Source organism: Cimex lectularius, unplaced genomic scaffold, assembly GCF_000648675.2.
Source record: "Cimex lectularius strain Harlan isolate CLEC.00 unplaced genomic scaffold, Clec_2.1 scaffold251, whole genome shotgun sequence".
Taxonomy (NCBI): domain Eukaryota; kingdom Metazoa; phylum Arthropoda; class Insecta; order Hemiptera; family Cimicidae; genus Cimex; species Cimex lectularius.
The window spans coordinates 1,018,984-1,032,463 of NW_019394213.1; the positions used below are offsets into that span (position 1 = coordinate 1,018,984).

The following is a 13,480-nucleotide window of genomic DNA, read 5'->3' on the forward strand; positions in this document are numbered from 1 at the left end:
GATAAGTTGTTGTGTGATATGATAAAGTATACGAAATGATATAATAATTATTATCATAAAGGGTTATTAGTGTATTTTCCAATTGGCCAGCAGGTGACAACAAGGACAAAGAGTTCCCTTGTGAATCAGCAACTCAGCATTCAATCCCTCGAATTCCTTCTGGAATTGAAAAACGAAAAAAATTTATAAAAAGCGAGGTAAATCGTACTAGAATATAGTTTATTATAGCCATGGTGGGGAGAACTTTCACTGTTCCCGGAGGAGCTGTAGGTAACCCCCTGGTTCTTACATAAGTTTACAAGCCGAGTCAGTCTGCTGGCGTCTTGGGCCATGGACTACTGACCAGATCTCAAGAGGACACAGACATGAAGGCCCTATCCGTGGCTATTTTCCTACTGGCGGCCAGTTTCCTACGAACCGTCCATGGAGTGCTCTCCGTCAACGCAACCCGTGAGTGCTGTGTAAATTTATTTTGTCTTTCAGGGCAAGCCGGGTTCCTTTCTGACGAAACGGCGTCTTTAATATAAGTTGCGTCATAAACGGTTTTTATAAAATGTTTCAAAAGTGCGTGAGATCCGGCTAAGAGAGTGAAACGATACTTTTTGTCTATTCCGGGTATGATTTGGCACGCAGATGTCAACTTACTTAAAAGTACATACAACTTTGTTCTACTCCTTCGTAGGTACAATAAACAGGAATAAACAAAATAGTGCACATTTCTGAATTTCAATCAAATGTACAAAAAGCCATATGTTGATGTACCCTTTCTTCAATTACAACTGCATCTCAAAACTACATAACATCATTAGAAATGGAACTATTGTAAACCTAAAAACAACAAAATCATGCAAGACAGCCAAGACAAATATCCATCACAGAATATAAAACCAAATTTGCACATATTTTGTTTTTCAATTCACGAAAGAGTGGATCAATTCAATGGATTGAATTCTGATTTGCTGATTCAAAAAGGGGCTTTAGGTTCTGCTTCCTGTCAACAGCTGCCCTACTGTTAAATTTTGAAAATACAACAACATTTTGGAATACAAAAAAATTTCGTATTCAATATTCTTCAGTTTCAAGAAAACTGAAAACATTTGTTTTAAAACAATTGAGATCCAACACTGTAAGCTTTAGTAAAAACCAAAATGATTCTTACTGCTACAAAAACACAGATTATTTGTTTATTAATCGATCCGATAACTTTTGTATACCTAGCGTAGCCAAAAAAATAAAATACTAAATTTAAATTTCATTGAACTGGATGATTAATTTTTTTACTATCGTCCTTAAATATTTATATAACCATATTTATATAACTTTTTACCATATAACGTTTGAAAATGTCATTAAAATAGTTAACCTGGACTTATTCAAAGCCACATAGCATTTCGCAAAAAAGGTTCCGAGCTTATTTGGAATTGGTGCTTAAATGAACTTGATAGGCCTGCACTTATTCAAAGCCATACAGAATTTGGAAAAAACGTTCTGACCTTTTTTGTATTTAGTGAGTAATTGAACTTCATAGCCCTGGACTTATTCAAAGACATAGATAATTTTGAAAAAAAAAAGTTCTGACTTTATTTGGAATTCGTGCTTAATTGATCTTGATAGGCCTGGTCTTATCCACGGCCACACAGAATTTCGAAAAAAAGTTCTGACCTTTTTTGGAATTAGTGCTTAATTGAACTTCACAGTCCTGACTTATTCAAAGCCATACAAGATTTCGAAAAAAAGTTTTAACTTTTATTGGAATTAGTGCTTAATAGAACTTCATAGCCCTGGACTTATTCAAAGCCATAAAAGATTTCGAAAAAAAGTTCTGATCTTATTTGGAATTAGTGCTTAATTGAACTTGATAGCCCTGGACTTATTCAAAGCCATACAAGATTTCGAAAAAAAGTTCTGATCTTTTTTGGAATTAGTGCTTAATTGAACTTCATAGACCTGGACTTATTCAAAGCCATACAAGATTTCGAAAAAAAAAAGTTCTGACCTTATTTGGAATTAGTGCTTAATTGAACTTCACAGGCCTGGTCTTATACAAAACCATACTGGATTGCAAAAAAAAAAGATCTGACTTTTATTGGAATTAGAGGTTAATTGAACTTCATAGGCCTGGACTATTCAAAGCCATAGATAATTTTGAAAAAAAAGTTCTGACCTTATTTGGAATTAGTGCTTAATTGAACTGCAAAGGTCTATTTACATAATTTAATTCACGTTAGGCAGGGTTTTCAAATTCCTCCTCACCTAGTCTGGCAGGTTTTTATCCTTTCTCATAGAAAATCACAGGTATATACTAAAAGGATAGAAACAACTGCCAAATTGGCTGAAGAGAATTCAGAGATGGAAGACAAATCCTTCTTGACGTGAAATAAAATCATGTAAAACATTACATGTAAAGCATGTAATAAAGGACGAATCCCAAATAAAATAAAATTAAATTAAAAAAAAAACGAAAAAGAAGAAACAAAATATATAAACACCTGTGGACAAACACCATCATTTACAGAACATTTTCATCAAAATTGAAAATTAAGCCTCACAATTAAGACAAGACAAGAAACAATGAATTATTTGCTGTACATTGAATACATTATTCTGAGAAAAAACTATTAAACGATAATGTAGAACAAAACAATGTAAAATGAACAGTCTGTTCCCAGTAAGTTTAACTTGTTCATAAGAGCAAGAATAAATTAAAAGAGTTAGAAAACTATTTTTGGGGGTGAAAGAAAAAACTGGTAATTTTTAATGAAAATGTTCATCGTTCGTAGAAATCTTGACTTAAATAGATATATTTATAATGATTCTGCTGTATGTATAATTTAAACTAAACTATATATACACTGAACCACAAAAAAAAAAAAAACCTACTTTGATATTTTGTAGGTACTTGACATTTTTGGTATGTTTTTATAATTCAAGTATTTATTAAAAGATTTGGCCAGTGTAAAAATAAAAATATTTCTCAAAAACCAGAATTAATTTAAAAATAAAGAGAAAATCTCTTTTGTGTATGAACGTAAAACATTATAAAAACAAATGTAAAAATCTTTAATAGGGCATATTACCTCCCCTTGCACTTATTACACACATTAATCGTCTCAACATGCCCATAATTAAGCCTTTAACCACTTCTTTAGGAATTTCATTCCAAATCTCAATTAACGAAACTTTCAGGTCAGCTAGTGCTGTAGGAGGGTTATTTCTTCGTTTAAACTAACGTCTGAGCTCGTACCAAAAATACTCAAGGGGTTTAAATCAGGAATATGGGCTGGACATCTTAGGGTGTAAATATCTCAAAGGAACAGTTTGTACAATATCTCAAAGATTTGCATTATCCTTCATAAAAAAAAAAAAAAATGGCTCGCCAATGACAGGAGTTAATGGCACCACATATTCCTCAAGAATTTCCGTCATATGGATTTCTGCATTAAGTGATGGCCTATTAAAAATTGTAACTCAGTTTTTGCCTTTAAAGAAATTCGGATCCACAACACATCCGAACCACCTCTGAACGACCCTCTTTCGGCAATGTTGTATTGACTGTCGAGCTCTACAGCTGCTCGATAATCTCGACGATGTCCATCTGGTGAATGGAGAGAAAACTGGGACTCGTCTGAAATCCAAACATTCTTTCATTACAGTTTCTGTCCAATGTCGGTGTCCCTTAAAAACTTTTAAGAAGTCCTGACGATGGCCTCTGGTAATCGCTGGACTCGTAGCCGTTCTTCTGGGTTGTAGATTCATTTCTGCAAGACTCGTTCTTATTGTTTCAGCGCTAACAGACACATTCCACTTATTTGGAAGCTTTGAGACGTTTAAAAGCGTTGTCTCAGAGTGTGAAATCTGATAAATCGGTCGTCAGCTGGTCCTTTGGCTTTTGTCCCGATCTTGGTATCCGAGTACACCTTTCCAAGTATCACTGAATGCCCATCAACCGTCGTTTTAGACAAATCTAAAACTCTCTACATCCCAGAAGAACTGCTACGAGTCCAGCGATTACCAGAGGCCATCGTCAGGATACTAAAGAGATTTTAAGTGACACCGACATTGGACAGAAATTGTAATGAAAGAATATTTGGATTTCAGACGAGTCCCAGTTTTCTCTCCATTCACACAATAATCCCCACTTTATTCAAATAAAGGGGCGTCGGTGACCGCAACGTTTTAGGCATTGACACGGCGCTCATCACTGTAAGGTAATGGTCGCGGGTTCGAATCCAGCGGTCCTGCATTTGTACCCGAAATACTTACGAATGAGCTTTTTTATAAAAAACACCGGCATGAGGGTTTAGATGACCTCTATTGCGAACCCCGAAAAAAATTAATTTAAATCTTGAGGAATAAATTTATTATTCTCGCCATACAATCCTGCCATCTCAGTGAAACTTTTGATCTTTTGAGAACGAATTGTACGTAATTTCTTTACATTCTGATTTTCAAGATGAGCTTTGAAATTTTAAACTTATTCATGCATCTGAATTTTGGTTCCTCTCAAAACAGGTTTGACCTGAGCCTAATTTACAGCTACAAAGAACTTTTTCTTTGAATATATCAAATTGTTCATTTGTAATTTTTATTTCTCGATATGTATAATAGGTGCGTACTTGCACTTATTCATTCTCTCTCTCTCTCTCTCTCTCTCTCTCTCTCTCTCTCTTTCACTCTCTTTCCTCTGTATTTCATTTTTTTCTCTCTCTACCCCTTTCACTTTTTCATTTATCTTTTCATCTATCTATTTATCAATCTATCTAGCTAGCTATTGATCCATCTGTATCTTCAATTTTCTTCATCCTTCTCCTTCATCTCTTCATTGAATAATTATTTGTAGTACACATTTAATATTCTTATCTCTTTCACTTTCAGACATCCTTTCTCTCCTCTTCTTGTCTGTCTGTCTGTCTGCCTGTCTGTCTCTCTCTCTGGTTTCTTTTTTGACGAAGAATTAATTCTGTACAATTACAACTTTAAATTTTACATCAACATATTGCTTTTGATGGGAGGAATTTCGGTTTAAACATGTCAATTAAAATTAGATCATTAATTGAAATTTTTTTATTATGCATTATTTTTACAGAGATCACTGAAGTTTTTTCCTTCTTAATGGCGTGCGAACTTGCATATTAGCCCGAGAAAGATTCCGTTGATGTTTCATCATATATATAGTTTGGAAGCGCTGGGAAGGGTAGCGTGAAAAAGGGCCAGGGCGACAGCGGGAATCGAACCCAAGACCCTTGACAGTCACGATAAGTTATATAAAAACTAAAAAGGCTTTAATCGTTTTCATTAGAAAAGAAGTGTTTGTACAACAGGTACTACGCTTTTGATAAATAAATATATACATATATCACCGTTATTACATTATTCGTGCGATTTAAGCAGTTAAGTGAATATTTCAGTTTATTTGGGCAAGATTTAAATAATTAGTTCATTATTATTTTGTGTTTAAAAATCCCTTATTCGTATGAAATGATGTTAAATAGGTATATAAAAGGTTTTTTTTTAATTTAGGCTCTCATGCACTGAAATACAATAATATAATAATAAAAATTTAAATATTGCATAATTAACAAGAACTTGAGAGTTTAAAGTTGTACTGTTTTTACTGTAGCTATTCCATTACGTTTAATTGCTTGAAATGTTTGCCCTATGTAAAAAAAATATGTTTTTGTTGTTGAACAGAAATATTTAGGATTGGTTTTTGTTCGTTTTTTAATTGTACGGACAGCTGATTAATTTAAATTTTGTACCTTTTTCGAGAAGAATTTCGATGAGCGACCCTACGTACGCTACTATCATTACACGTTCGCCCAGCTTATGATATAATGCCACCGACTATGTTGTAACCCAGTTGTTTAGACATCTTTTGTAGCGTGACATAAAGGTGTTTCAACACAACGCGGATCTGCGATGACACATATTTTTCTTTCTTTATTTTTTTTAATTTTTAAAATTTTTACATTTTAAAAATTTTTTTTAATCAACGAATGTAATTCAACGGAGTTTTTCCATTATTAAGTAAATACTATAATGAAAAAAGAATAAATTTAATTAAAAATGTGTGATGAAAGAAAATTTGAATTCCTCAAGAAAAAATTTATTAGGAAATTTGTATGATATGAATTATTGTAAAATAGCTTGTGAGACAGAAAATGTGTTTAACCGTTTCACAAAAGTAATTTGATTGTTTTATAAATTGTTTTCGTTAATAAATAATGAACGAATTAACGAGTTGTATGCAGGATGTTATACTTTTATTTGTCAATTGTGCACGGTGGATTCATTAAACGAAACGTAGTACAAATTTTTGTTTAAATCAGATGGTTTTAACATAAAATCGTAATTTTTCAACTTTAGCATTGAAATACAAATCTGATCTTTATTTCACAAACGACATTAAATTTCCCACAAGATAAATTTTTTGTTGAAAAATTTGCTCCTCCAATTACACAGTACTCAAAGAATAACAAACAGCAAAAACAATGTTTTTTTTTAAAATACTCAATTGTAACTCGTGCAATGTCTTTTCCATCAAAATTTTCGGGGTTTTCACCAAAGTTGTCTTATTTTATAGCTATTTCAAAAACACGCTCACTTTTACATTTTTATAATTTTTTTAGTGAAATCTCGTTTGCAAGGTTGAAAAAACGTGATATCAAACCCAAGAAGAGCAGCGCACAAGAACATCGTATGTATCGCATTTTTAATAAAAACATTTATTAGTTGGTCATAAAAATTGGATATTTTTTCTCATAAAGTGTAAAGTAATAAAATCGCAATTAAAAACTTAAAACTTAAATTGATTGTAATTTTTATTTTATTATGTTCACTTCATGAGAAGAATGTATCTATTTTTTTGTTCGCAACTAATAAATGTTTTTATTTAAAATATGTCATGTGCGATGTTTTTGTGTTGCTGCTCTCCTTGGGTTCAACATAAGGTTTTTCAACCTTGCAAGGAGATTTCTCTAATAACGATCCAAACTATTTAATATTACCCTGTAACACCCTGTATATGATTATCTATTTGACCTTAACTTTAATAGTCAACTTTGTACCTTGAATGTTGAATATTATTGCTGAATATTGGCCGGTAAAAAAGGTATGTTATTTTCTTCGTAAAGTTGAATCGATTGTATTAATTAAGTCAATTAACTGGAAACGAAACATTTTTTGTAACAATACAAAACTAGTTGGTGATAGGTTTCTGTTAGCCGGCCTAGTTATAAAATTGTCTCATTGACTTGATATCGTGGGTTTGGTATTTAAAAACGAAGAAGGTCCATTTGTTCTCGCTGTTGCTTCAAGGAATTTTCGTTTTGAAAACGCATCTCATTTGGAAAAGATAGATTCGATTGGGTAGGCCAGTCCTATTCACTGGACAATCCAGATAGTGTCGATTACCATATTATTAAATTCCAGGTCAAGTACATTTTTTAACACTAAAAAAACCTAACCTTCTGCGGCAATTTCTTTTTTGGTCAAATTGATTAACATAACACTAAAAACATCTTATCATAAAAAATTTTAAAAGTTGTGCGTTTATTGAAATTTTCTCTCAGACACACACACATTCTCTCCACTCACACACACTCTCTCTCTCTCTCTCTCTCTCTCTCTCTCTCTCCTGTTTTTATCTCTATCTTGATAACCGTATATCTCTTTTATTTTCTAACCTTCTTCTTTTCTTTTCTTCATGGAATAAATATTTGTATTATTGAACTAAATTACAACAAAACCCTCTTTCTCTCTCTCCCTCTCTCTCTCTCTCTCTCTCTCTCTCTCTCTTTTTCTTCACCTTTCTCTCAGTCCCTCTCATTCACTTTCTGTTGGTCTATCTATCTACCATGGTAACACCATTTTTTAATTCCCATTTCTTTTTCTTTTTATTTATTTTATTTGTCTTCTGGCTTCTTTTTCCAACATTTTAATATTGAAATGTTACAATAAACTTTTTTTTTCTTTTTTTTTTCTCTCTCTCTCTGTATCAATCTATGTATCTATTTACATGTCTATCTATTTTTCCTCCCGTTTTTATCAATTTCTGTTGTAGATTCTTTTTGCCTTTTCATTTGGCCCACATTTTTCTATTTTTCTTTATTTCTTTTAATATTTTTCTAACTCCATCTCACCGTTTCACTTTCTCTATCTCTCTCCCTCACTCTCTCTTACTCTTTCTCTCTCTCTCTCCTCTCTCTCTCTCTCTGTCTCTTTATCAGTCTAGCTCTCTATCTATTCACATGTCTATCTCTTTTTGTCTCCCCGTTCAACAATTTCTGTTGTTGTTACTTTTCCCCTTCTCTTTTTTCCCTCATTTTCATATTTTTCTTTATCTCTTTTAATATTTCTCCCTCTTTTTCTCATCTTCGCATTTCTATACCTATCTGTCTTCCATTCTCTTCTTCTTCTTTTCTTTTTGTAAATATAGTCTCCAGGAGAACCTTTCAATTTCCAGAGTAGAATAGATAATTTTGACCGGTTAAAAATTGGTTCTCCTCCTTTTCTCCAGAATGAGGTTTTTACAAAAGAGTGAAACGTGTAAATAAATTATTATCCACTCCACACCATGCCCTAAGCCCTTTGCCCCCTGCCCCCTTCGAATTTTCCCTCCTTTTCGGCATTTTTCAAATGTGTAATCAAAATTCGAAAGGTTGTAAGTTCAGGTTAGAGCGGCGGCGTATTGAGCGTGGGTTCGAATCCCGCTCGTAACACAGGCTTTTTCATTTCAACCAAAACCTTACATAAAAAGATTAATTAATTGAAAGAATATAATTAAATTTGATCAGACACCTCAAGTTGTTTACGTCAAATTTAAAATATTATGTAAATGCCCTCTTATTTTTTTAATTGAACTCTGATTTTGAAAATAAAAATATAATCTATTAATCAGTTACTTGACATGTTTTATGAATTGTTTTGATCTGGGAGGAAAATAAAATCAGGGCCATCACGATGACCTTATATGTGTTTACTTTTTTTCTGGTCCGCCATAAATTTTGATTTTTGAAAATAATTTTAAATATTTGTATGCAACATGTAATGTTAAAAGAATATTAATAATTATGTGATGTTTATTTTCATTTTACTTTGCAATGTTTATCAGGCATTGCACATTTTGCTAAGTGATTAAATTTATATCTGCATATTTTTATACAATATAAATTTTTGCTAATTTGTCTCAACTTTTTTTTTAAATTTGGAAACAAGGAATGGAACGTGTGGAAATAAAGTTTTTAATTCTTCCACATGTCAACGGCCACTGTGGCCTAGGGAGATATCAATGTCAAGGGCGGCCGATATGCAAATGGGGAAAGTGTCCTCTGCCCCAGTCAAACGGGCCAGTCAACATTGACCTCCCATCGTTTTCCTAATTTCTATTTCATCGGCCCCCTTTTGTAAAACAGTGCTTTCATGCTATTGTTGAGTTTTATTGAAACTTTTTCACCAATTATCGGTACTAGGCTCTGTAGTCTCTCCTTACTCGATACTTCGTAATTTCCCCCACTGAAAACATAGTCAAAAACACACCTCGATTTAGTAGTTACTTGTACGTTTTAATTACTAATTTCGTTGTGCCAACATCACAGAGGATTTTCCTCTGTAAGATCGAGAAACTCCTGAATTGAACAATTAACTTCTTCCGTTATAACTAACTTTTTATTTTGTGTGTTTAATTTAAAGGAAGCACGTCCAAGCTCAATTTCCTTCCATTAATCGATTAAACAACCAGAAAAAAGACCCGGGCTGAAAATTAAGCCTTTAACGTTTTAAAATGCAATCAAGCCCTATTTGCATACTTGATGACTGGTCAGAGAAATTTCAAAACGCCCTTATCTTTAAATAATTCTACTTGAATCCTCTTACTCTTTTTTTACTTTAATATTTAAATAAATCTTTAATCCCTGCTTTATTCTCTTTTAATACTTTAATTAGATTTTATACAATATATAAAAAACTTACATTACGACATGGATAACAATCCGTCCGTCGGGTGTTAACTAAAAGTGAAAACAAATCAAATGAAAATTACCACTTAATACTGCCTACTATTATTTATTTTATATAGATACGTACAATTATATATTTACTTTTATCCTTGAAAAGCTCTCACCGATTGAACTGCTGGATCAGTTGATACCTATACTGCCAGGCATCGCGAGGCGTAGTAAGCAAGGGCTTTACAATTTCTTATTTCGTTCAAAGTCTGGAGAAATACAACGCAGGAAAGACTAGGAACATCTAGATGCAAAAGGCGATATTCCGACAAAATCGAGCACCAGCCACAAAGTGAAAAACATCTTATTTTACTAAATCCATTATATTTCGTGGTCCGATTGACCAAATAATTCCTTTCAAGTAATTAATCTTTATGTAAGGTATTGATCGAAATGAAAAAGTTAGTGTCACTGGCGGGATTCGAACCCACGACCTTTGGCTAAATACGCTGCTACTCTACCACTTGAGCTATCGTGACTTCGATCCACTCGGAAACTAACTTCCCATCTCAACCCCACCTTTTGAATTTTCCCTCTTCTTTGCCATTTTTCAAATGTCGTGTAATCTATTCGACGAAATGGCACGGAGAGCCTTAGTGAAGACATACTTCCTTTTAGAGCAGCGGCGTATTTAGCCGAAGTCGTGGGTTCGAATCCCGCTCGTGGCAGTAAGTTTTACTCTATCTGATAGGATCGCTATATCATACAAAAGGATTAAGATCCGCGTACAAAAGGATCTTAATATTATTAATTATTCCTGCTTTATATTTTGTGTCTGAGTGGATCGAAATCACGCTAGATCAAGTGGTTAGTGCAGCGGCGTATTGAGACGAAGGTCGAAGGTTCGAATCCCTCTCGTGACGCTAGCTTTTTCATCTCGACCAATACCTTAGATAAAAAGTATAATTAATTAAAAGTTTTCCTTTGTGGAGCCTTCATACCTTTTTCGAAAAAAATTTTGTCCTCAATTTTTCAAGTGAATTTGGAGTTTTAGAAAGATTTTCTAGTGACTCATTTATTTCAGTTATTTTTAAAAAATGTATTTATTTAATAGAGAGTGTATTTCATTTAGGTAAAAGCATCAATTTATGTCGAGTTGAGAGCTAAAATAAACGTAACCTACTACTTTGAAAGAATACAAAAATAATCAACCACCATCACTTTTTTTTAATATAAAAAGGAAGATGGTTGTGTATTTTTCCTTTTTTTTAAATTCTGTCACATGAAGGCCGTATCCAAGTTTCTCAAAACGTAATAAGTCGACATTATAGAATTGAATATATCGAAATAATATCGATATCAAATGTTAAATATTATTTAACGTATTTATCGCTAAATCAATATTTTTCTATCTAAAGTAATTTCATGCAGAGTGCGATTAGAACAACATCCATGTAGTAGATTAGCACATTAGCATTGAACTTTATAACAGTTTTCATCAATTTATTAAATTAAGCCCATTACTCTCTTTTATTCTTACAGAATCAGATTCTTTTCTATAAGTTATTAGAAAAATAAACAATAACCTACAGATTAGACATTAGACCTCATCGTGAGAAAATGTGAATGAAAGGTTAAGTTTCTATTCAACTTTTAAGTTTCTATTCGGATGTTCATTATGTTTTTAATTATAGAAAGAAGAGGTTGTTAACGTTACCGTAGGTGCTAATTTAAAACAATTGAAGGTTAAACTGTTCAATGACTGACACATACATTTAACCGATAGTTTCGTATTGTTTTCCTACAACCTTCCGACGCTCATCCGACTGTGGTTTTTCTATTATTACCAACCAGGACTATGTATTTGAAAGGTTGTTTTCGCTGAACGCTCAGACGGATTTCTGACCCTGTTGTCCGCCGGGCCGAGCTCAATTCGCGTGCTGTTCAGAAAAACTATTGTGTAACCGCGGCTTACATGAAGATCCAGGTTGGTCCATTCCGATACCGGAAGTGGGTCAGATGAGAGGAAGAGAAAGCAGAGGATCAGGTGACCTAGCCGTCCGTCAAGTGGAAAAGGTGTTGTCATATCTCAAATAAGCTTGTTTAATATCATACTTCATTATTCGTTAATACAAGTTATGTACAGAAGAAATACAGTTGGTAGATGAATGAGAAGGATAAAGTAATTTTTCCTTTTATTTTTAAATTGCGATTAGGTAATAACATACTGTAGAAATATACATTGGTTTCTTTCCCATACTAAGATAGTACCTCATCGAAACCTCAAACCCCATGGGGACAAACTTACTTACATATGGGCTTCATTTTAATAACAACGGCACTCTGGGGATCCATATGACCTCTGGTGTTGCGTTACCCTCACAAAACAAATCTTGAATAGAGATTTTGACCAAATATCTATAAAAGCTTACAAAAAATTACTCAATTTTTATCACGCGATGTAGAACGCATTGAAAAAACAATTTGTTTATTTGTCGTTTGTAGCTACAAGCTATAATCAATTAATGACCAAAAGAAAATATATACATTATATTATCTCTATTATATATATACATATAGTATAATTAGTTATAGTATTAGTTATATATAATATAGTTTTATATAATGTATAAATAATATAAAGACATAGATATATAAATTTAAACNTCTATATATATATATATATATATATATATACAAGGTGGCCCCAATCGATTCATCCACACTTCCAGATCATATATGAAATTGAAATGTGCCATTCAAAAAAGGCCCTATGAACCTGTGTCCGCAAACCCTTCAGTTCCGAGCTACAGGCAAAAAAACCATGAAAAACCACGTTTTTTGACCTTATTCCTGAAATTGTTAGTAAACCGTTAGCCTGACCGTAAAACAGGTCGAAACAACGTCTATAGAGGATTAATTTCTGCGTCGAATGAAATTAAAACCAGCCTGATGGGCCGAAAATTCCATGTATGGCGATTTTTCGTAGTTAGGAGGTGAAGGGGTACACAAAATTCACTATTTTTGACATTTTCATGCGATAGTTGCGTACACTTTCTAAAATTGTTCAGTAAGCCGTTCAGATTTTTCGTACATTATTTCATTCGGTAGGGGGTACTCATCAGGAAACAGTAACATTTGATTAGGGTGGAAAGCAGTGAATTAGCCAAAATTCGAATGTTTCATGAATCGGACTGGGGTTGGTCTAATGTGACGGAGAATTCGATCACCAACAATCGAGGTTTGTAACAGAGAATTTTTTGGTAGGGTGTTCAAGTTGTGAATTTTCGGTAAAAATGTCAGAAATGGTGAATTTTGTGTACCCCTTTACCTATATATACAGGGTGAATTGCTACTCGTGCTACAAACTTCTCCAGTAGATTCTTCACCCTAAAATGAACAAAAAAGTTCATATTGTCCATGGTCCGATTCTCAACCATTTCAGAGTAATTTCGCTTTTTATCGATTTTGAAAGATATCACGTCCTGGCGTCGGAAAATCGTGATATCTTTTAATCTAAACATTTCTCTGAAAAT

General features: G+C 33.1%; 1 protein-coding gene across 1 annotated transcript in view; it reads left to right on the plus strand.

Annotated features, from left to right (window-relative positions):
- Window positions 1-289: 289 nt before the first annotated feature.
- Window positions 290-13,480, plus strand: part of LOC106664413 (circadian clock-controlled protein-like) — a 43,498-nt gene continuing 30,307 nt past the window's right edge. The window contains exon 1 of the mRNA XM_014390114.2: window positions 290-450. Coding sequence (XP_014245600.1) covers window positions 366-450 — 85 coding nt within the window. The 5' untranslated portion in view covers window positions 290-365. The remainder of the gene's footprint in view (window positions 451-13,480) is intronic.